General features: G+C 38.2%; 1 protein-coding gene across 13 annotated transcripts in view; it reads left to right on the forward strand.

The window, feature by feature from the left end:
• Positions 1 to 23360, forward strand: part of LOC121328746 (basement membrane-specific heparan sulfate proteoglycan core protein-like) — a 175225-nt gene that overhangs the window by 109024 nt on the left and 42841 nt on the right. For 11 of the 13 annotated variants that reach the window (XM_041273760.1, XM_041273764.1, XM_041273766.1 and 8 more), the window contains 9 exons: positions 98 to 262; positions 1415 to 1525; positions 2111 to 2211; positions 2519 to 2699; positions 9985 to 10044; positions 15945 to 16067; positions 16983 to 17135; positions 17224 to 17366; positions 20441 to 20518. In XM_041273760.1, the coding sequence (XP_041129694.1) occupies positions 98 to 262; positions 1415 to 1525; positions 2111 to 2211; positions 2519 to 2699; positions 9985 to 10044; positions 15945 to 16067; positions 16983 to 17135; positions 17224 to 17366; positions 20441 to 20518 (1115 nt within the window). The remainder of the gene's footprint in view (positions 1 to 97; positions 263 to 1414; positions 1526 to 2110; positions 2212 to 2518; positions 2700 to 9984; positions 10045 to 15944; positions 16068 to 16982; positions 17136 to 17223; positions 17367 to 20440; positions 20519 to 23360) is intronic. The other 2 variants (XM_041273769.1, XM_041273767.1) reach the window with 2 other exon arrangements.

Consider the following 23360-nt stretch of genomic DNA (forward strand, 5'->3'; position numbering starts at 1 on the left):
TGCATTTGTAGGTTTCTGCATATAGTCACATTAGAGATGAACGGTTTTCACAGGTGGTACAGTACAGGTAAATGTATTGGTTTCTGCTTTCCTTTAGACCCCTCACCCCTGGTAGTCCACGTGTATCCGGAGAGGACAGTCGTCTCCCAGGACAGTGATGTCACCCTGCGATGCCAGGTCACTGGAACTCCACCCCATTACTTCTATTGGACAAGAACAGATGGGCGTGCCTTGCCAAGCAGCGCTCAAACACAGCGAGACGGTAAAGCTGCAAACACTGTTACAAAAAGATCAACAGCGAGCTCAAGTGGACCACATTCTAGGGGGGTGTTTTCGGCACTTAGTGGTTGATGATACATAAACTGCATGTACAGCGATTCAGAAAATTGTGCCGGGTTATGTGTTGTGTGTATGCAAAAGAGTTGCTCTGGAGCTCCTGCCTCATATACTGAAAAAGTGACTGAAGGTGGTAAGAATGTCCATTTTGATGACCTTTGTTCTAATTTGTCTCTGTTTTGGGAGATGGTCTAGACCAGGGGTCTCCAACCCTGGTCCTTGAGAGCCTCTATCCAGCAGGTTTTCTAGGTGTCTTTACATCATCAGTGGCTAATTTAAGCCAATAATTGGTTCAGTTAAGTAACTGAGATTGGTTGAAATGAAAACCAGCAGCCACAGTGGCTCTCCAGGACCAGGGTTGGAGACCCCTGACCCAGACAAATAGCGCCACCACTTAAGAGTGGGTAACCCGAGTTTACTAGTAGTGTCGGGGTGCTGCATCATTGTTTGTTCTCTATTTAAATCAGTTGCTTTAATGAAAGTTGTATTTAAAAATATATTTATTTTCAGGTATTGATTGCTTATCAGTACGTTATCGTATAATAATTATGTACTGATCATTCATAGCATAAAAAACTCACAGTAGTGTGCAAATGTATTGTAACACTCCATTGCTTCTGTTTTGATTTTGTTGTCTGTATGAAATCAAACCACTGGAACTGAAAATTTTGGTTAATTGTCGGAACAGGCACATTAGTGATGTGATTGATGACTTTAAGTCGGCCACATATGCAATTCATTTAAAATAGTAAGAGAAAAGGAATATGTAGCCACAAATGGTAAGATGCATGAGACTTTATAGAAGATGTTTTAAGATGCCTAATTAAAGCACAAAATGCTCTAATCTTTTCACACCCTATTGTTTCTGTGTCACTGATTACTGACTGTAAAGTGAAATTCTCACCCCCAGTGGTTTTCATGCAGGTAGGTATATAAATGACTAATCTTGAGGTGCTCTAATACATTTGCACACTGCTGTATATTCATTGCATAATAAGCATAAGATTGTGTATTCCTGCTGGGTCAGTGTAAAAGCAGACCTGTCTCCTGACCAATCAATGCCTTTCTCTTTCCCCAGGTAAAGAGCTGCATTTCTCCCGTATTCAGCCCAGTGATGCCGGGGTCTATGTCTGTACCTGTAGGGATCTGCGCAATTCCAACACCAGCCGAGCTGAGATCATAGTAACTGGTGCGTTTTACAGCTGCAGCAATGTTGTCATGTCTTCTGCTTTGTTCATAGGTTCAAGCCTCTGATGGTTTGAACCTATGAACAAAGTTCTGCGATATCTTCGCGGCACTTGGCATAGCTATTTGTAAAGGAAGATTTTTCACATACTGTACTCTGAGTAATTTGACTGGAGGGAATGGAAGAAGTTTGGTGAAATAGATTTTTTGGGATAATTGACCCACACCCTCAAAGTGGGGTCCAATAAATAAACGTACTCGTAAAACTGTATTCATTTCTGTATATAGCAATGTTCGTAACTTGTGTGGAATCCCTAAAGCACATGAGAAACTGTCAGGCAACTATTTCATGCAACTTGTTGCAGGTGACAGTTTTAAGCGATTGTGCCTATGTGAATAGTTCAGCACACAACATCTGGACAATCTTGATTGGAGCTGCTTTGCTTTAAAATGAGTTGCTTGTATAGTTGCCAGGGAAAGATGCCTGAAAGATGTCAGGTGTTACTTTGTTCACAATATCGAGAGAAGAGCCGTGAAAAAGATACTTTGTAATATTGTTTTATTAATGGCTCTCGTCTCTTTTGAACAGCTGCTCCCTCCAAAGCCATTGAAGTGACGGTAGAGGAACCCAAAGAGCAGAGTGTGAGCCCTGGGTCTACTGTCAGCTTCATCTGCACTGCTCGGAGCAAGGTGGGTATTTGGAGAACCAGGGCTGGCCCGTGGACTGCAGCATATCCACAGGGCTCTGAAACATAATGAATAATGGTTAGTGATTTACTGTCTGGTTTATAAGCTGAAGAGAGACCTTTTGAGGGTGTTTTGAACTTTTAACACGTCCCCAGGATGTGACGACTGAAACAGAAAATTCAAAGTAAATCTAAACAAGACATCAGATAGTGTTGGAGGTATTCCAATCCCATAACGAGTCTTAATACCTTGGAATTTGTGTTGGGTTTTGACAAGTGGATCCAGTAGTAATGTGCGTCCTTTTCAACAGTCTCCAGCTTATACTCTGGTCTGGACCCGACAAAACAATGGCAAGCTTCCGGACCGGGCTATGGACTTCAACGGCATCTTGACCATCCACAATGTGCAGCCAGAGGATGCTGGCATCTATGTGTGCACAGGCTCCAACATGTTTGACATGGATGAGGGCACTGCACTCCTCTACGTAGCAGGTTCGTGATTGCACCATTCAGTGCCCATCAATCTCTACTCCCCGCGGTGCATGGCTTTTGGTGCGTTACACTAACCCTGCTCCCCTTTTACCCACTGCCTTTTTTGTATTGGCCAGACGTTAACACCTCCGCTTTGAGCATTAGCATTTACACATATCCCTGCCTTTCGGCTTATAAATTTCAGCTTATCTACATCCCCCAGTTTTTTTTTTTTTTTTTTTTATGCTTGCCCACCTGACCTCATTTGTGAAGACTTTCCTTTTGCATGTCTTAAAAATATCATATTTTTGTTTTAAGATTTTGGGCTTTTCTGACATTTGATACATAGCATGCAGCCATACTGCAACCAAAAAAGACTTCTTAATTTTCCCTGCCAGCAAGAGGAATTTTGATCAGATTACTTTCTTTCTGTAAGTTTTGTTTTTCAGTAGTTGTATTCATTGGTAGAGTTCCTAATGCTGTCAATTGGATTAAGGTGAAGGTTAGGGTGAGTTGCATGCCAGTTTTAATCTTGTACCTTTTTACATTTTCTTTCCTCTTATAGGCACTAACAACACTGGGCCCCATTCACAAAACTTTAAAGAATTTTATTTACTATTAGAAACCTTAAGTTAAACAGGTCTTAGAGAAGATTACAGACTAGAAATAAACGTGATTTAATAAGTCATCCTTAACAAAACATTCCTTAAAACAATTCTTGTTAGGGCTGTGATGAGTGTCTGACAACGGAAGTCACGACATCATGAGAACAAATCTGCATATATCAATTTAATATTGATGTAAGTGGACCAAAACTCATTGATGATAAGGTTGCTAATGACAGCAAGATGTAAGGAAAGGGATTCTAAACCCCTGCATATTATTCATTTGAGAGACAGATTTTTGAGCAGAAGCAAATACAAGTCAGTAAGGATAACCAGCCTACTAGATATGATATTCTTTTTGTGTGCAAGCTATTCAATATTAGACTTCCAAAATCAAACTAAATAGAAGTTCGTTTCGCTGGAAGTTGCTGTGCCAAGTCATAAGCTACTGACAAAATAAATAATGTTACTTTGTTTAGAGACCAAATCAGTTTTACTAATAATACGAACAAGAGTTCAAGATCCAGCCGTTTTGAATCCCATGTTGAAATAGCCTGCAGTAGTTTGAATTGTAGATATTTTAATATATTTATAAGGGCATAAACAAAACATATTGCTTCTGTTTTAGAGAAAGTAGCTGAGATTGTGATTTTTGCATTTTAAGCTGGGTAAAAACTACTACAGCAAATTACTATTTGAAGTGGCATGCAAAATAACCCTCCGGTGATATAGAAAGAACCGTTTAAATATTAGTTTGGTAGGTAGGGCGCTTTTTATACTTTTAAAATGAGTTAAGAAGTTGAGTTCCTTTATGTATTCTGGAAGGGCTGTTCTGGAAACTTGGTGCTAAAATTAATAGAAGATCAAACTACACAATTAATAATAATAATAATAATAATAATAATAATAATAATAATAATAATAATAATAATAATGATGTCAGTAACAGCTGAATGTCTTCAGCTTGATGCTGCTCGTATGGGTTTCTGACACTGATGGAAGCTTATGGAATCGAGTTCATAGTATTTCATTACCACCTTTTATATAACATGCATTTTAAACAAGCCATAATGGCACAGAGTATGTTTAAGAGCTACTTGGTGTGGGCATGAGATAGCTATCTTAATGCATTCTATGTGTTGTTTAGATTTACTATGTCTGTCGTCACGTCTTGGTAACTTTTAGTTTGAAGCATATCTGACACCTCATCTTGGAATCATGTCTATGTGCACTGCTGGTACACCAGAGTGGAGCTATTTACATGCCTCTGTTCATCACTCTGCCCCTTGTGGATGTAAGAAATATTACATTTTGCGCAAAGTCTTTTAATCGTAGCGCAAATGTGGTATTTCTTATGTCAGACATAAGGGGGAAAAGGCTAATGGACTCTGAGAGCTCTAATGCCGCCACTGGGGGGGGCTTCTTAATGACCAGGATGTGATGTTCTAAAACATTCTACAAAGTGAATCTAGACAAGAAGAGAATTACACACGCTTCTCAGATTCTCAGACCCGTGCTAAGTTCTTCTTTTAGAGAGTGTGAGGTTCAGACTCTTGTGTTTTGTGGTATAATTTATTTTAATTGAATTCATGGATCCCTCATATAGGTGCTATTCGCTACCCATGGTGGTGTAGATACTGTGATTACAGTGGAAGGCCGTGGGTTAAAGCAACTGTGTTTTGTTGTGAAATTGTGTCTGTGCTTTTTAAAAGGAAAATAACAAAGACAGACCTATTTCTGTTATCTTTTGTGTTCCTTCTGAGTGAAAGCTAGTTTAAAAAACAAAAACAAAATGTATTTTGGCTTTTTCAACAGCACCAAACAATTAAATGAGACCTGCCATTTTCTGCATGAGCAGTCAGCATTATTGCAGTGCATTTGTGCTGTGTTACCTGGTGGTGGTCTGGGACTAGTTTGGTTCTCTCTCTTTTTTTTTTCCTTTCATTTCTTTACTATCAGGGTGTTGGTATTTGGACTATATTTGCGTCTGTAAACACCCCCCCACCCCGCCCCCTCTGTCATGTCTGAGGTGTTTGCAGCACCCTGGGAAGTAGCGATTGATGAGGTATATCTGAGTTTATTGAATGGTGCTATCAGCCTTCAGTTTACAGAGGAAAATCTGCCCTTTAGAACTGTATACCACTGGTTCTGTTTTAAAGGAGTGATGGCCAAGGCATTAAAATCTGTTCTCTTATTAGCCTTACATCATCCGCTATTGTTAGGCTGAACATATTAATTTGTTGTTTTAATTGGGGTTGTGTTTTAAAGCATTACACTTCTTGTAAATGTTTAACTGCTGCTTAAAGGTGCCACAACTTCACTTCCTGTCCTCCCACCGCCTCACTTCCTTGTTCTGGCAGACAGCAAGTGATAGGTTGTCAGGAAGTTGCAGTTTACAATGGTGTGGTTCTTGGGAAATCGCAAATTTAAAGGTGAATTCAAGCAAAAAAAAAAAATCTTCAACAAACTGTTGTATTAATGCTAAAGAGAGAGGACTTTTTTTTTTTTTTTTAAAAGCTTTGGTTATTGATCCATTAGGACAATAATGAAGATAATACAAAATGACGATCCAACTGGAGGTTCCAATTATGCATAATCACACAGAGGAATTAATGTTCTCAATGTTTATATAAATATGAGGCATCCCTACTACTCCAGTTAAATAGTAAACTTTAGTTTTGTGTTTTTTTTTTCTGAAATTTGTTTTGCCCATTGTACAGCACCTGTTGATTTCAAACTACTACTGTATGAACAGCTGAACACCACTAAACAGTTATAGCAAATATTGTATTCATGAAAAAAAACGGTTATTATAGTGTCAATGATAAATTTGTCTGGAGACAGACAGGCACTACTGGACACTGGGAAATGTATATTTTAAATATTTAGCTTACCCCAAAGTCTAATACAGTAATGTTTAATATATTAGTATTTCCACAGTACAGTAGTCTAACATGCTCTATAATAACCATCGAAAGTAATTGACCTGCATTATATATGCACAGTTGACCAGGAAATTGGAATTTGTGTTAAAAGTGAACTGTTCAGCTCAACAATCCAATACCTTTTTTTTAAACTCAGCATCCTGTGGGAAATAAATATATTAACTAACGTGTCAAATCAAATTGTTTGGGTGTGATCTCTTTGCTAAAAATCTGAGCCAAACAATATTAGCAGAGGAGCCAGCACCCCAGATTTGAGTCGCCGGCTGCAGCAGCTTTATCGGCACAGTCGGAAAGAGCACACTGAAAACACGCATTGCCTGGGCTCACGGTGTTTCATACAGTATGCTTTGTAAACTGTTGTCCAATACCGGAGATGACCGAAATCTAGGTGCTGTACATTTTACAGTGCTGTGTTTGTCACTCATCATGCGAGCCATAGAAACACATAAGATGTGGACTGTGTCTCCTTGCGAGTTTGTTATATTGCAAGACTACTGAACTGTATGCTATTATATTAGTATTGATTTATCTTTTAAACACACAGCTGTGTTTTGTTTTTTGTAATTATTAAATTGTTTACCTGTGTGCAGAAGCTTGATCTGGTTTGATGCCTTGGCATTCATTTACGCAGAGAAAACAGCCAGAATACCAGAAAAGTGTACCATCCAAAAAAAAGAGAGAGAGGCAACAGTATCACAAACATTTTTTAATCTTTTCTATTAAAAAAAATGTAGTTGGATGGGTGGAAGTGAACCCTGTATGCATCTCCTCATAAATCTCCAAAAGCATTGTTCTGTTTTATTTGATCACTTTTTATATCACCAGACTGTAAACAACTTTGTTATCTTGCTGTTTTGTTTATTTATTTTTTAATCTGAGAGGAAACAAATTCTACACTGTAAAATGAAATAGAATGGACCTTCATCACAAAACTTAATGACTGTTTTAAAGAATGTGTTTTTTTTTTTTTTCCTGAACATTCTCTTTCATTAACAAAAATTGAATAAACTTTGAACTCTCAAAAAACAGTTAAATGGTTTAATAAAGGCAGTTAATTAAAACTGGCTTTAAGAAAACAGTCCTGAAAAACAAAATTGTTAATAGGGTCTAATATTTTAACGACTAGCATTGTTCATATTAGATAAAAACAACTCTGCCTGCACATAAACATTTCACACCTGATTATAAAAGAGATCAAATGTATTCTCCAGAAGACTGACCCTGCCTGCAGGTGAATGTATGCAGTTCGTCTGCAGTGGCACTGTTACCCACTCGCTACATTCAAATCGCAGGCGCCTATATTCCTGTTCTGGAGAGCTAATTCATGCCTCTCTTGGGCACAGAGAATACCAGTGTTTGAATGTGATAAATTCTGACAAACATTTTGGTGCTAAAGTTTTTTTTTTTTTTTCTTAAGAGAATGTGTATAGTTTAGGACAGTGATAAGCATGTTTGACTGTGTGTCACAGAGTTTACAAGTGCCTTGTAATAACTCTTATGCATAGCTACTGTGTTTGCACACTTTTGAGTCATTTAAAGACTTGAAACTGCTCATTGGATTAACTATGGCAAACAGTGGCTTTCAAGACCTCAAAAGTTTCTTCTTTGGGTGTAAGTGGAAAATGTTTTTTAATGTAATAAGCAAATCTATGTATCACTATTACCTTGGTTAAACACGGAAATGATACTTTTTCAACAAAGCTTGTGACTCTGTTGTCCCGTGGTTACTGAATTTGCTCCTCAGTCAGTCAAAGAAAGATGAAACTTGTCACTTTGAAATACAACAATCTCTTATAAACACCAATAGAATTTTAGAAGCACAAGGCATTACTATTGTAACCCTTTATGTGCCAGTTTGAGGTGTAACCTAATAAGCCATGTAAAAAATAAAAACAATGTGTTGTATTTTGTACAGAAGTAAAGCTTTTGCATGCATATATATATATATATATATATATATATATATATATATATATATATATATATATATATATATACACACACACACACACACACACACACACACTAACCTGCATGCGAGTGTGGCTGCCATTTTATTTGTTCCTGTTGTCCTTTTCTCTGTTTCTTTACAGTGTGGAAATGTTTATCAGTGTGTGTCTCTGTGTTTTTGTTTTATTGTTCAATTGCAGGATACACCCAAGTTTAAAGTACCTTTCTAATGCCATTACAGCCTGCAGTTCCTTGGGCCAGTTTCCCTGTAATGAGCTGCTGTGTTATAGGTCCTAAGACTTGTATATACAGTTCAAAGTGATTCAGTCATCTGCACTATGTGGTCACCTGCTTTTCTTGTAAACCACAGAGAAATAACATAAGAGCCAGCGATGTGTGTTCAGTCCATTTGGTGAGCAGTTAATTCAGCTTTTAATATATTGAAATTGAAGAAGCAACAGTCACTGTAGTTCACTAGCTGTTTGTGGCAACGCTTCTTTCAAGGCAAGTGTAATTTAATATGCGTTCCCCACCCTCCAACACAAATCTCAGTGCCAGATATTTGTGGCCCACATTCTCAGTTGGTTATTTATTTATTTGTAAATCCTTAAGTTGAGCTAGTCCTAGCTCTTGGAGTGTGCTTTACTAATAAGAAGAAGAATCAGATTTAAAGCTGTTGAACAATTATATTGGTGTTGCTTCTAATATTTCGAATACAGCATATTTATGAAAAGTATGTGGAAATGGTTTGACATGAAAACGGCAAGTAAAAACTAGGTCATTTTGTAATATGAAAGGCATTTGGGGTAAGTTTGTATTTAACATGTTTGGTTCTGCATTCACATCACACTGATTCAGCTCCTGCATTATTTTTACCATGTACTATATAGATAGATGGTTGGATGGATGGATGGATGTATTGATGGATGGGGGAGGATTAGCTCCAGATTCACTGAAACTGGAATGGTTCAAACATACCTGTGCATGAATGCAATGTTTTTTTTCCTTGATATGTGGGACTACAAGTACCAGAATGCATTGTAAAGCTGTATGGGCTCCCTGTGTGTCCTTAAATGAAAGGGTTATAGGGCCGCATTCACTAAACCATCCCTTATTTCTACAAGTAAAGTGGTATTCACGAAGATGGACACGTGGAGGGACTGCTGGGGCTGATAGACAAGCTATAATTCCATGAAATAACTGTGTTTTTCCCTCAACGCAGCACATTTCTACCTGGACTGGGCACTTCATTAAAACTCACTGACACATATCATATGTCAATCACATAGAATTTTAGGACTGAGACATAATTTAAAAATGTTTTTAGAAAATGAACATCATTTATATATTTTATGTAACATCATGTAATCAAAGAAAATATCGCAAGTGTCTACCGGACCATAATAGTAGAACTGTATTTAATGTTGGATTTCTGAATATCACATTTTTCAATGTGTGTTCATTAGGTATATGGAAAACTACAAATCTGTATGTAATTCAATATGTTAACATGGCATTCTTCAGCAGGCTTCATAAATAGCATAAATAAAAACACACACTTTTATGCTTGATTCCAGAAATAGCATAAAAACGAAGTGGTGTGTTTTTGTCCTGTCTAACCATTTTTTCCTGAGACTTGGAGCAGTGTCCGCTAACTAAGCTGTCCAAAGCCAGCTAATCTTAGTGCCGTTTGTCACTGTTCCACCGATGGCTGTTGCGGATGCCAGTGCTACTTCGTGCATTGGTTTTGATTCTGAAAACAAAAATCTGTTCTGTTTTAATTGTAAAACATTCCCTTATTCGCAGCTGCCTCACAGACACAGATGTTTTACCAAGCCTATGAAATGTTAGAAGGGCATAGAGCGCGTAAGTTAGCATGGCATGAAGAGCTGCATTCTCCTGAAGCATGTCCTTCAATATTCTTCTGTTTTTCGTCTTCATCTTTGAGTGATTCACCAGCATGCATTTCCTAAGGTTTTAATGCTAATGCACAGCAACAGTGGCATTTATTTTGTTCCTGATTTTGGCTCTTAAGCAAGTGTGGCTTTACAATTAAAACATCCATTACCTGCGATTTAAGTAGTTCTCATTGCTCCCTCATTACTGTTAACAATTGTTATTTTTCTCTTAAGGTATTATTGCCCTCTCCACCATGTTCGTACACAGCTATTAGAGTCCCCTCCCATGCTCTCTGTGCGATTTTTAACTGGAAAGGTTCCCTTTGCCAGCAAAGAAAGCATGGGGACACTCAAAAGTGCGGACCAACATGGAGGAGAGGGCTGATCTAAAATACCTTCAGAAATGTTAGAAAGTAAATGTTTTAGAAAAGCCAAACTGTACATGATTAGGGGAGCAGTGGGTTCTGATGTATTTTAAAACCTTTTTCTTCATGGTTACTATTGCAGTGGTAGTTGGTTACGACTCTGTTAGTAGTTCTGAACCTCGTCTTTTGTCTGTACGAATTCCAGACATGAAACCAATGGAAGCTGGAGGGTTTATAACAGAAATTAGCTTGTTCAGGAAGTTGGCTTCTTTGAAGACCCACGTAGACATATTGTGTCTTGATATTACTGAAATCTAAAAGGAAGGTTATACAGTAATACGGTAGTTCTTAATTTGGTGATGCCTACTGCCAAAGTGAACAAAAGAACAGTTTAAATCGCTACACATTGAAAGTGATTACACTGTATCTGCTGTCCCATTCAAACCAGGCTGTACATTAGCATTAAGAAGTTCTGTTCATGGCTCATGTGCCTCATCTGATTGACACTGCATTTTTCACTGACCATGCAGAGAGCATGCATGAGCACACATGCAGATTCTCCTTTGTTGTGTGGATATTAGCTATGTGGTAAGCCAATGTTGAGTAGTGACGTAGAGCTTGATTTTAAAGTGAATGTTCAAGAGCCGGACACTGAACATTTCCCCGACCTCTCTCTCACCATTCAACAATAGAACCCATACTGGTTGACTGTGTGCTACCGTACAGACGACCAAGGGAATGCCTGTTCAATCAGGGTTTATTTATTTATTTAAGTGGTAAACCATGGCTGTATTTTAAATCTCTAATTTACAGGTTCAATGATCTTTTCACTGTTTAGTTTTCTTCCATTTTGGTGTTTTTAAAACTAGATGTCTAAGTTCTGCAGTCATCTACCATGTGGTAGTGCTGTACGATGGAGCTTCCTGATTTGCTGGCATTTCTGAGGTTCATAATGAATGATAATACTGTCATTATAATACCATAATAGCAGCATCGGATTCCATTGAGAACTGAATTCATTGTGAGATAAAACTATAAGGAGATGTGAGATGAGATGAAATGTTTGACACTGTTTGTATGTGTTATGGAACTGCTTTCTGGTAAAGACTAATGTTTTACGGCATCATTTGAGCTGACTCGATCGTAAACTGCTTCCGCACAGCCCCATAACACAGTCCACATGCCAGATAGACATAACTAGGCTGCTAGTGTTGAACCCAAGTTAGACTTTCTTTTGAGAAGGTCATTGTGGACATGGCTTTAGATATCCATCACTTAAAAGCTCTTTAAAAACTGGAAACGGGTATTACATCAGAGAAAGAAGGCACTGCTAAATGTTTCTCTTCTACAGGTAACCTGCAGAGTCTACTTCTAATTGTGTGCAGCATAATCGCCTACAATAATAATGAAAATCCTTTATATAACTCAATTATTGAATTCCTTAGATGCTGCTTTCATGGACACCAAGATCGATTTTAATTTGATAATTTAATAGCTCTCCCTGTACGGTATGTACTGAATTTAGCAGTGTAATGGGTTGACTTGCCATATAAAGTCACACAACAAATGGAATCTTGTACTGCCATCAATGCAACATTGGCTTGTAAGACACAAGGAAAGAAAAAACAAGTGTTTAGATTTGCAATCATCAATTTCTTGCTTTGATCACCCATAGTGCTTGAAACATCATTCTGTACCATGTTTGAGTTCACTACATGTATATTTTTAATTGTCTACTGTAGCTGTATGTGCTGGGTGGATCATAATGACTGCAGTTCTGTGCAGATAAGTGCCACCCAGGAGAATAAGGCACATTTGTTGGTGGAGATTGTAGAATTGCTTTCTGTGATCCCACCTTCCTTGGTCCACAATCACAGCATTTGCCAGCCTTAAGGCAATGCAGAACGCTGGTGTGTTTTAATGTACAGGGTGAACTGCAAATAACGTACCACAGGAAAAACATAAAATTAGCCTTTTCTGTTTTGTTTCAGGTTTAGACAGTCATAGCATACAGGTACACATAATGTGGACTTTGTGTTGTATAAAAGTCATTGTCAAAATGCTCGTAGTGAGACCAACATGGAGCCATTGGTCAGCACTGTGTGTGCTTGTCTGCCTTGACTATCTGCTTTTTTTTTTCTTTCTTTGTTGGTTTTTCTATGCTTCGTTGATTCACCCTGTACAGTAGTGTGCAATTGTATTAGAACACCCCATTGCTTCTGTTGTTTTGAGTTGTTGTGCATATGAAATTAAACCACTGTAACTGAAAATCTTGGAAAATTGTCAAAATAGGCAAGCTAGCGATTGTCTAATTTAATTGATGACACACATGCAATTCATTTAAAATAGTAAGGGAAAAGGATCGCATACCCATACATGTTAAAATGCACAAGACTTTTTAGAAGTTGTTTAAGATGCCTAATTGCTGCACAAAGTGGTGTAACATTTTCACACACCAATGCCTATTGCTTCTATATCACTGATTACTGACTGAAAATTGAAATTGACATGCCCTGGGGTTTTCATGCAGGTAGGTATGTAAAGAATCTTGAGTTGTTCTCATACATTTACACACTGCTGTATGTAAGAAATGTTTTACGTACTGTTTCATTGTCAGTCGTTCATTTAAATGATTGCTTTGACTGGAATATGATGCCATCCATTCAAATTTGCTCAAAGCTGTCTCGGAGTAGCTGATCATTCATTTGTAAATATATGTAGTAATTTGCATTGTAGACGGGCTTGGTTTAAGATGTGTGGAGTATGTAATAAACTCCCTCCAGGAGCTGACTGAGATGTGTTGACCTGCTCCACGACAAACAGTGTGTCTTCAAACCTGTAGACCTGCGTCACAAACGTTTTAATATCTCAATGAGGCTATCCACCCTCCTGCCAAAGCACAGTTTTATTTTGAAATTAAATAACAGCAATGAAACAGTACCAGAAAATAACAGGGCTCTTATAAGAAACATGTGATCATGGTCACATTTTGATGACCTTTCTATTTGGTTAAGCAGCCCATGGATGAGGACTTCCCAACCCTGGTCCAGTGGACCCCACTGTCTTCTGGTTTTCATTACATCTGAGCTCTCCATTACGTAACTAAACCCTTAATTAGACCTCTCAATTGTTCTCCTAAAAAGTGGCATCATTCAAGTTACTTATAAAATGTTGTCGCTAACTTGAAATCTGCAATTGTTTTAAGAGCTGAAAACTAGTTTAGTAATTTGAGAGCTCAGTTGGAATGAAAACCAGAAGACTTATGGGGTCCCCAGGACCAGGTTTGGGAAGCCCTGCCTTAGACCATGGGAAAGTAGCGTTCACATTTCCACTTCACTGGTCTTTGTTCCAACCTTAATTATTATGTTACTAACTCCCAACAAGGTCCTAAAGACCCTAAACCTTTCATTATACCTGCTCAACCTGGAATGGATCCATACTTCAGCACAGGTTGTCTACTCCTAGATACATTTTGAGACATTCCATAGATCGAAACAGAGGTGGAAATACTGTCATCAAAACAGGATTCCTTATATGTTTACAGACCAAAATCAGCTGGAGAGCAACAGGCATTGTTTGATGATTTCCCTAACCCTGACCCCTTTATTAAAAGTTTAATTAATGGCGGTATTGAAATCCACCCTGCCTGTCTTATGTTTTGAAAAGGAGGTACTGGGTATTTTTGTTGCAGCACTCTTAGAAGGAAAAAGTTTCTTTCTCTTTACTTCTGCAGGTCCCTTTTTAGCAAGGCACAGTCCAGTTTTTAAACTATAAATCTGTTATTCCAGGTTATAATAATCACTTCCCGTTTCTTTTCAAATAATTCAAGAGAAGCATATTTAAATTGGGTAAATAGCGCCCGTTCAAAGACTATGAGAATATAGATTTGGCTTCTTCCTGAGAAAGCCCACAGTTATTTAGACTTTATTTGAACCCTGATAGTAAAGTGTACCCCAATATCTTGTAAAACAAACCTGCACACCTCTAATTAAATAACTAAGTGGGTTACAAAATTTGAATTACAGGGAACATATCCCATTGTAACTATTGAATATGACAGTGTGTAGGATATTTTTACTGTAGTCATTAAGAAGCAATATCGTAGCAATATTTGGTATATATAATTAATTCCTTTTATATTTTACTGATTTATAAATTCCACATTTGTGCTTATGTCTTCTGAACATCTTCCTAAAATGATCTTTAAACAATGTGGAGCGATTTTCATTTTCCTAATACAGGACTTCCTTCTGATACAGTATATGGTGATGTATGAGAATGTGAAGTCTAAGCTTTACTTACATAAATAGTAAAGGGTTACCAAGTTATACTAATACTTTGGCACCATGCTATGCATTACCAACTTTTTTGCCCTTCAAACAATTCCAAGAAAAATGTTCCCTTTGTGTTCGTAATGAATTTGGACAAGTGTCTTGCTAATCAGAGAGCTTTGGTTTTATTCAAAATGTTCATCATAATACAGGAGCTTAGAGGCTGTCTCCCTTTGTGAACACACTCCTTTCAGGTCTCTGTTCAAAATGCTGCCAAGCTGGCATTGAAAGTGCTGGAGCAGCTTTTTGGCATTGCTGCCCTGACAGTTCTCGTTTGTATTGTCTGCACAGAGAGATTCAGAGTTGAGCATAGTTCCGTCTGCTTTGCGGTCTGAAGATTTGTTATTTGGCGATTGAAAGACCTGCTCTCGTCTATCGCTATCATCCTAAAATACACTAGCCCTCTAATTCAGGCTGACCTGTGTCAACCTTGAAAGAATCTGCCGAACAGCTGCTAAGTAGTAGCAAGGCCACACAGGAACATGATTTGGGATTATTTCATGATGAAATTCTGCACAGGAAAACCTGTATTCCTTTTTTTATTGTAAAAATTTTCCCTTTTCAGTTGGCACTTTTCCCTTGAGACAGCTTCATAGTAAGAATTGGCCTTATACCACACAGTAGTGTGGCTTACATTCCAGAATGCCACTCACTACAGAAACATACCTCCTAGGGCAGAACAGAAAGGTAGCTATCCCCAATGCACTTATCAGCTAGGTTTTGCCATTTCAGGTAAGTGTTATGATAATAAGCGTGTCTAGACAAACATAAGGAAAAGAACTAACATGAAGGTAAGGCACTTTTAATTGTAGGGTTTAAAATGATTATTGTAACCTGCTTGACTTTGTGTTTCTCTATCAAAGGGTTTCTCCTAACAATTAGTGGCTTATCCTGGCAGGATATAGAATGATCAACCCCAAAGTCAAGAAGACAAACGTTTTAGCCAGTGCCTTTATCAGTAAAACAATAGAAGGGCAGTTACAACTCGTGCAGTTTATTGCACACTGCCATCCACTGATAACTCAAGCCTGGCGATGGACGAATAACCCTCTGGTAGAGTTAACCTCCAACCGCTCACTTTTATTGAATGTGTAAAAATAATTGAAAGTGTTTCTTTGTTCATGGAGGCTCCTGTCCTTGGTATTGCTGACCTGAGCTCTGCCTTGCTACAGCTGTTGCAGGGGTCCAGCCCGTAGCGACCATCACCCCCCCAGTCCTGACCGTCCAGCAGGGCCAGCGCGCAGAGTTCCGCTGTACAGTCACTGGAAACCCTCAGCCTGCGATTGAGTGGTTCGGTAAGTGGCCAACCGCTGTTTCAAACAGTAGACTCAGCTTTATTAAAGAATGCGTCTCTCATTCTGGACTGTTCGAAAATGCAGCATGCAATTACGTTTTTACATTAATTTTTATAATTTAGACTTTTTTTTTTTTAATGGAGAGCTGGGAAGGGAAACAGGATCAGAAAAAGCATGAAATAGAGGCTTGCAGTAACTTTGGTATTGGAGAGAGTGTGATAGAGCTGCAGAAGGAGATTGAAGGTTCTTGGGTTTGATTTATTAAAACACCCCATTACTTTTGTTTTGATTTGTTATGCATGTGACATCAAACCACTGGAACTGAAAATCTTGGGAAATAGTAAAAATTGGCAAATTGGTGATTGTCTAATTTAATTGATGACTTTAATAGGCCATACATGCAATGTGCAATAGTAAAAGAAAAGAAACACATAGCCACAAATGATAAAATGCATGAGACTATAGAAGTTGTTTTAAGATGCCTAATGGTCTAACATTTTCACGCGAGTGCCTGTTGTTTTCACTGGTCACTGACTGAAAATTGAAATTCTCACACCCAGAGGTTTAAATGCAGGTAGGTATATAAAGGATAGTAACAGCAAATCTTAAGGTGTTGCAATACGTTTTCACTCTGCTGTATCAGCACTGTTAAGGATTTGTAAAAATTCCAGAGCATCGTGTCTTGTGTGTAAATTTCTTCCCATGCATAAATTCTACAGCATAGTTCTGAAGATAAAAAAACACTATTTTATACTAGTATTGAGTTCAATCTTTATTTGTGATTTCTGATGTCAGGTGTCTCTCATTACAGCAAATCATTTTGCTTGTTGATTAAACAGCACAAGATGACGTGCCTTTTAATAATAATGAGACAAACGATGCAATATCTTCTACAATGTCTTTCATGTTAAACAGGGGGCCAGGGCAACAGGATCTCTCCCAGTGCAATCATTCAAGGAGGCGTCCTCCAGATCCCTGCAGTAGAGCGCTCAGACGAGGCAGAGTACATCTGCAGAGCGCTCAATATCCACGGAGCTCACTCAGCCAGGGCTGTACTATACGTGCACAGTAGGTTTTGTTATGGGAGTTGTAGGTCAATGTGTACCCCCCTGAGGAGTGTGCTTGTATGCCCTGATCTCGCTGCTGTGTTCCCCAGGTGCCAGTTTGCCCCACGTCCAGGTGAGCCCCCAGCGCATAGAGGTCAGTGAGGGGGAGCCAGTGAGACTGTACTGCCGGGCCGGAGGAACCCCCAGCCCAGCTTTGACTTGGAAGAAGCTGGATGGAGAGCTGCCAAAACAGGTAACAAAATAGAGCCCCTGCGACGTGATGACATTCAAGTAGGCGTGTCGTTGCGAAGTAGCTCAGAGTTTTAGCAGTGATATTGGGCTCGCTTACTGGAAAGCCAATTGAGACATGACCACATGCCATTCATAATCACTGTATGCTTGGCTACAGTGGTTTTCCATGGCAATGTACTTGACACTAAGAAACCTTAAAAATTTTCAGCTCAGTTTTCTATAGTACCAATGCTAAACCTATGATGTCAAGCAAATGCAAGTCTATAGAAAAGAGCCTCAAGCAGGAATCAAATTATTAATTTCTGTCAAGGGCATACAACTGATCAATTGAAATTAATATTATAGTTTAAAAATAAATAAATAATAACACATATCCGCTGAGTATTCATCTCTAAACGTGTTGTTGTTTTCCACCTCTGGACTGAATGTCATAAGGTTTTGTTACAGTTCATAGTTTACTCTAAGTGAAATTTTTAAAAAAAATGCATGGCATTGTTGAACTAAGCAGTTTTTTCAGTCTTATTTGGTGAAACAGACTATAAAAATAGAAGGTTAACTCATGCTTATAAGCTTTGAGAACAATATATATTATCAGTTGGTTGAAGAAACTGAGGAAGACTTCTAGTCACAAGTGTGTCATAGAATTTTCTTTAGAATTACTTCAAAAGTAAGCAGCTTCCAGTGTTGTGTAAATCACTGCCTTACATTTCAGTTCATATGTATGGGGTCTGCAATCATTCTGAGTGCTTCTGTTGCTCCAGTATTTAATTGTTATCAATTTCCTGAAATCTGCCTTTACCTGCTTTTGAGCTTGGTTTCAACCAGTCTGAAGAGTCCTCCGTGCCGGGACTGGCCAGCATTCCTTATTACTTTTCAAATCATGTGACAATGTGACTTCTTAACTCTGCCAAATACACTGTGTGTGTGTGGTTGTATATATGTAGGTGGGGATAGCAGAGTTCAAAAGTCATATTGTCACATGATTTGAACGGGATGACAAAGGCTGTTCAGTCCCGGCGTTTAGGATTCTCCAAACAATCTCAAACCCATGTAAAGGAAAAGAGAAACAACTGCTGATTTAAAACCACGATAGAGTAGAGGAGTGAAAACAAGAATATAAAACGACTTACTCTTACTGCGGAAAATGAGCTGGAACTGTGTTTCGGTTTAAAGGCCCAGAGGCCTGTCTTGAGAGGATTAAACTATACTGTCAGTCTCCAGCTTTCCTCGTTGTTCTGCTGTTGTTTTATTACTCTGCGCTTCACAGCAGCACACATAGGGCCTGATTCTGGAAAGGGGATTCATTTTCGGTGGAAATGGTAGATTTTTCCACTGAATTTTTGTTAATCCGTTAAATATCCTCCTATTTTCTGAAGTGATCCTCCGTTTTACCCGAAGGTGGATCGCATTTCCTGCATCATTGTCTCTGGTTCTTAGGAGCTTTAAATGAAAAGTAAATGTAATCCGCTAAAAATGGTTCCGGTTCAAATGTATTAGCAATGTTATATAAGCACAATCGAATCTTGTTCCAAAACGACTCGAAACGCAATGCAAACATATATATTTTATTATTGTTATTTTACAAATGTTTTTTTGTCTTATTATTGTAGTATGTACACTGTGAAGAAAATCTGTACAATTGCAGGACTATGCAACAGTGTAGTCTTAACAGATTGTTTGTAGTAAATGTAAATTGTCATTAAACTTATTTAATATACTGGGAAATGTGCTAACATTTACCAGCAAAAATGTGTGTGTGTGCATATGGAAATGATCATTGCCAGTCATTACTCTGGCAGACAGAAGCAATATCGCTATCCACATTAACAATTACAATAAAGTTACAGTATTCTGATCAAATTTAAAGGGTAAAAAAAATACATTAGGAAGAAATACATATAAAAGATTCAGGTCGTTAACTGTGCAATATTTAAAATTAAAAGTGCGATCATAGAGCTGCTGCTTTCACTCATTCCTATCAAAATGACATCTGGTTCAAGTAATGATTAGTTATTTAAATGCACCAAAAAGTAACATTTTACCTTACCCACAAAACAATATATAAACTCTGTGTATAGATATATACATTTCACATAGGCTCCGACTCTGTTGGTGATAGAGCGTGTGTGCGGAAATGTGCATCAGTGACTTTATAGGCTAAAAAAACAAATTCCCGTCTTTCTCTTCCTCTCTGTTTTGTCTGAAAGGCTCCTGTATGAGAAACGGTGTATGTATGCCTACTTTCTTTTAATCACAAAGCAGCACCTTAGCGACATTTGTGAAAAGCTTGCGTGGTTATCATGTGGTGCCACTGAGAATTTACAAAGCATCTTGTATTCTTGTCAATCATCGGAGCTTCTGACTGTCCTCGTTCAGCCTGTTTTTACAAGTAAACATTTATCAATTGCAGCATTTAAATGGATCATAACAGGATGTGATTTGTTTGCTCTGAGCCTTTTATGGTAAGCATGTTGTGAACATTAGCAAAAAAAAAAAACCTGTATACAAGGTGGCACAGTTAAACCGGTTTACTGAATTATAATAATAACAGACATATTGACCGTTCTGAACCAGATGGAAAGCAAACTGGTGGAAGTTTAAGTGATCCACCACTTTGGTCTTTGGAAAATAGGCACTGATTCTTAGATCATTATACCTTCTTCCAAAAAGAAAGCGTTAGAGTAACTAATGAACTAAACTAGCAGATAGTTTCAAGCTGTATTTTCTGCAGCTTTAGAAAATACAAAATCGGTGTGAAAAACAGAGGTGCAGAAAAAACGGTCGAAATAATGACGTATAACACTATCCTCCAGCGGATCTCCTTTCAAAATAACCCCCATAACACTCAAAGCCTATTTATTTAACTTAGAGGAGCAAACCGTAAAGCTGTCTCCTTTGTCTACACTCTCTAGAGACACAACACAAGCACCAGCAGGCATTCTTGGTATTTGGTGCTGATTGAACACACTGAGTTCCAGACTTCCTGTAACTGAGACCCCACTGCTGTGTTCCACCTGCTGATGTACTTCTTGACCCTTTTGTTTTGTCTTCTGTCGTGTCTTTTCTTTGGATCAGGCAATACCCTCTCGCGGCTTTCATCAGTTTAAAAGCAACAGCCTCGATGTTTTACAGAGACGTATTGAGGAGCTGCAGGTAGCTTCTTGGTCTTTGCCTGCCTGTTTGTCTGTCTGTCTCCTGCGTTGCTCTCGCTGCTAGCTGTGGTTTGACAGTGAACTAAGTGCATGTTCCAATGTTTGGTGAGTTCTCCTTGCATAGTAAAACCCTGAAAATGACATATCTATTAAATTGTCCTTTGTAACAAATTATGTTGATCACATGTATAAGGCATATCATGTGTGAATTAGCACTGATCATAATTCAGGTGTTATTTCTGTGCTATTGAGCCAAAATTTATTATGAGTCTGCAGCCGCTATTTTAAAGTGTTACCTTTTCGTTTCTCAGTTTGGTGTATGGTCTTGAATCTCGGGAGACTGAAGCGTTATTTGAGTGGGTATTTAAGAGCAGCTTGGCACTGACACTAGCTCTTAGTGCTATGTTAACTTAAGTATTTTTGTAATTTTCTATTTCGTCACATCCTATTGCTTTAAAACCCCTATGGCCTGAATAGAACTCTCCGAATGATGTCTAGTTTCCAAGGTGATTTGCTACAGCACCCCTAGTGGACATAAGAAATCCCACAGTTGTCTCCCCAGCATTTCTTACATCCATTACAGGCATTGTGTTTCCCAGGGAAATAGTTGCATGGCTACACTCAAGTGTACCAGATGAACTTGGATATCTGACATCAATCTGATACATATATCAAGGTGAAGGGTGCTTTTAAACTTATGAAATACAAACTGAATTGGAACAAGAAGACATTAATTAAGATGATCTCTAATATTCTACGGCTGTACGAAGTAGCTCGTTAAAACAAATTAAAGCAAATTAAATCAGTGCAAATTTGGAACGCACCAACATTCACCCTCTGAACCTATTCACCTTTATTTTACTGTGTCTTTCTTTGGAGGCTTTATTTATAATGTCTTTGTATCTATCATTTATTATTATTTATGTATTATTTTGTCACTTTGTTGATGTCCTAGCATTCAGTTCAGCGGGGTTAGTTAAGGTGCTTTCACATCAATATATGTGGTAGTGCTTGCTAGATTAGGGAAGTGTCTGTATAGCACCTTCTAGGGAACGGGTACTGACAGCAATTCAGAACAGAAACTTGATTACTTAGATGGAAGAAAATGGCATTTGAATCTGCTTGCACGCAGGGTAGGACACCAGCTACTACTGCATCCCGTATACAGTGTCTGCACCTTTTGGGGAGAGGCATTTAAAATTGGAACAGGCAGTGGTCCATTCTCCATTAACTCATTCCATCATTTTGCTGGCTTCCTGTCTTGTATTCCAATAACGCAGCCAAGCAGCTTCCTGACAGACTAACGACACATGGAGGGGTTGTAGAGTGCTCTGGTTTACATCGCAACTCTTTGCACTGCGTCAACATTCCCAGGGTGGGCATTCAGGCTTGCAATTCAGCCGCACATTCACTGGGCTCGAGTAACAGGATCACAAACCTGTGAATAGGTGCCCCAGCTCATTCATATCTAGTGTCGTGGGGTGGAGATCAGCTGGACAGCTTCACTCCTTCATGGATCACTGAAAGCGTGGAAACCAGCCGTTTTTTCTACTGAACTGACACCAGGGTGGAGAGTACTTTATCCCTTTCGATTCTCTTTGTAACTAAATAAATATGACCCTCTATTTTGCTTTTAGCTGTTTATTTAGCTGTCTTTATTTACACTGTTAAGCACAAACTGTTCTGCCAAAAGACAAGCCCCGCCTCCTATAGTATAGCACTGGGCTCAGGGTGACCCGTCAGTGGGCTGGCTCAGGTTCTGAGGTACAGGATGGTTTAGTCTGCAGTGCAGTTATTATTTTATATTTCTTAATATAAAAACATACACGTTTATTTGAAGTAGTGGGTTATCACACTGTGAAACTGTGGCCTTTCTTGCATCCACTGGGGGCAGAATGTTGCAGGGGGACAGATTAATGTTTACACACTGGTGTACCAGCTGTGCTTCGAGTTTAGGCATAACTGTGAGAGCTATATTTAGGCCACTTGGATGCTTCAAGCTTACAAAAGGTTGCCAGGATGTGATGACTAAACAGAAAATGATCCAGTCCATCTAAACAAGAATACATTAGCTAAGGTCACAATGATGTTTTAAGTTTAAGAGCCACCATTAGTTACTCATTTAAAAATATATCCAAGGTGGAGAAATTTGTTTCTTCTTTATTTGTGATCAAACAAATACAACATTTTTGGTGTCTTTGCTGCATAAAAAAGGTTGATATTATTTTTAGGTGTTGATGGAAGGGGAAGGGGGAATTCAACTTGAAATTGCCATTTTGCATCTAAAATAAAATATTTGTTAGAAAAAAAAATCAACACAATAGTTTTAAAGAGTTTGTTTTTTAAAGTCTGATTTGGAAAATAAAATACTATTTGAGTTTTTGGTAGTTTCTTAAACAACTATTTAGAAAAGTAATCATGCTTGCAAAATATTATATCTGTGAAATTGTTTTTTTCTTTTTAAATAACGGACTAATAGCTTTATTAATTGGTTCTACTATCTAACCACATCCCTACACATCATCGATAATAATAATAATAATAATGCCTTGCTGTTGTTGATTTGTAATTGGTTATAAAGTGTGTGTTTGCATATGGACTTGTGAAGGAATGTGTGGTCTGCATTTTTCAATTATTTTTGACGGGGCATGTTGCAGGGTAAGTAAAAAAAAGAACATTTGGTAGAATTAATTTATTGTGTGCTTTTCATCTGAACCAACTGATATAAAAATGGATATTCATTTTAAATTGTGGAAAATTGTACAGCAAGCGCCTGCTGTTTCCATCAAAGTCTCTTTAAATACGATGCATTTATTGCCCGGCTTATTTGACTGTATTTTTAG

This window comes from Polyodon spathula, chromosome 16 (assembly GCF_017654505.1).
Source record: "Polyodon spathula isolate WHYD16114869_AA chromosome 16, ASM1765450v1, whole genome shotgun sequence".
Taxonomy (NCBI): Eukaryota; Metazoa; Chordata; class Actinopteri; order Acipenseriformes; family Polyodontidae; genus Polyodon; species Polyodon spathula.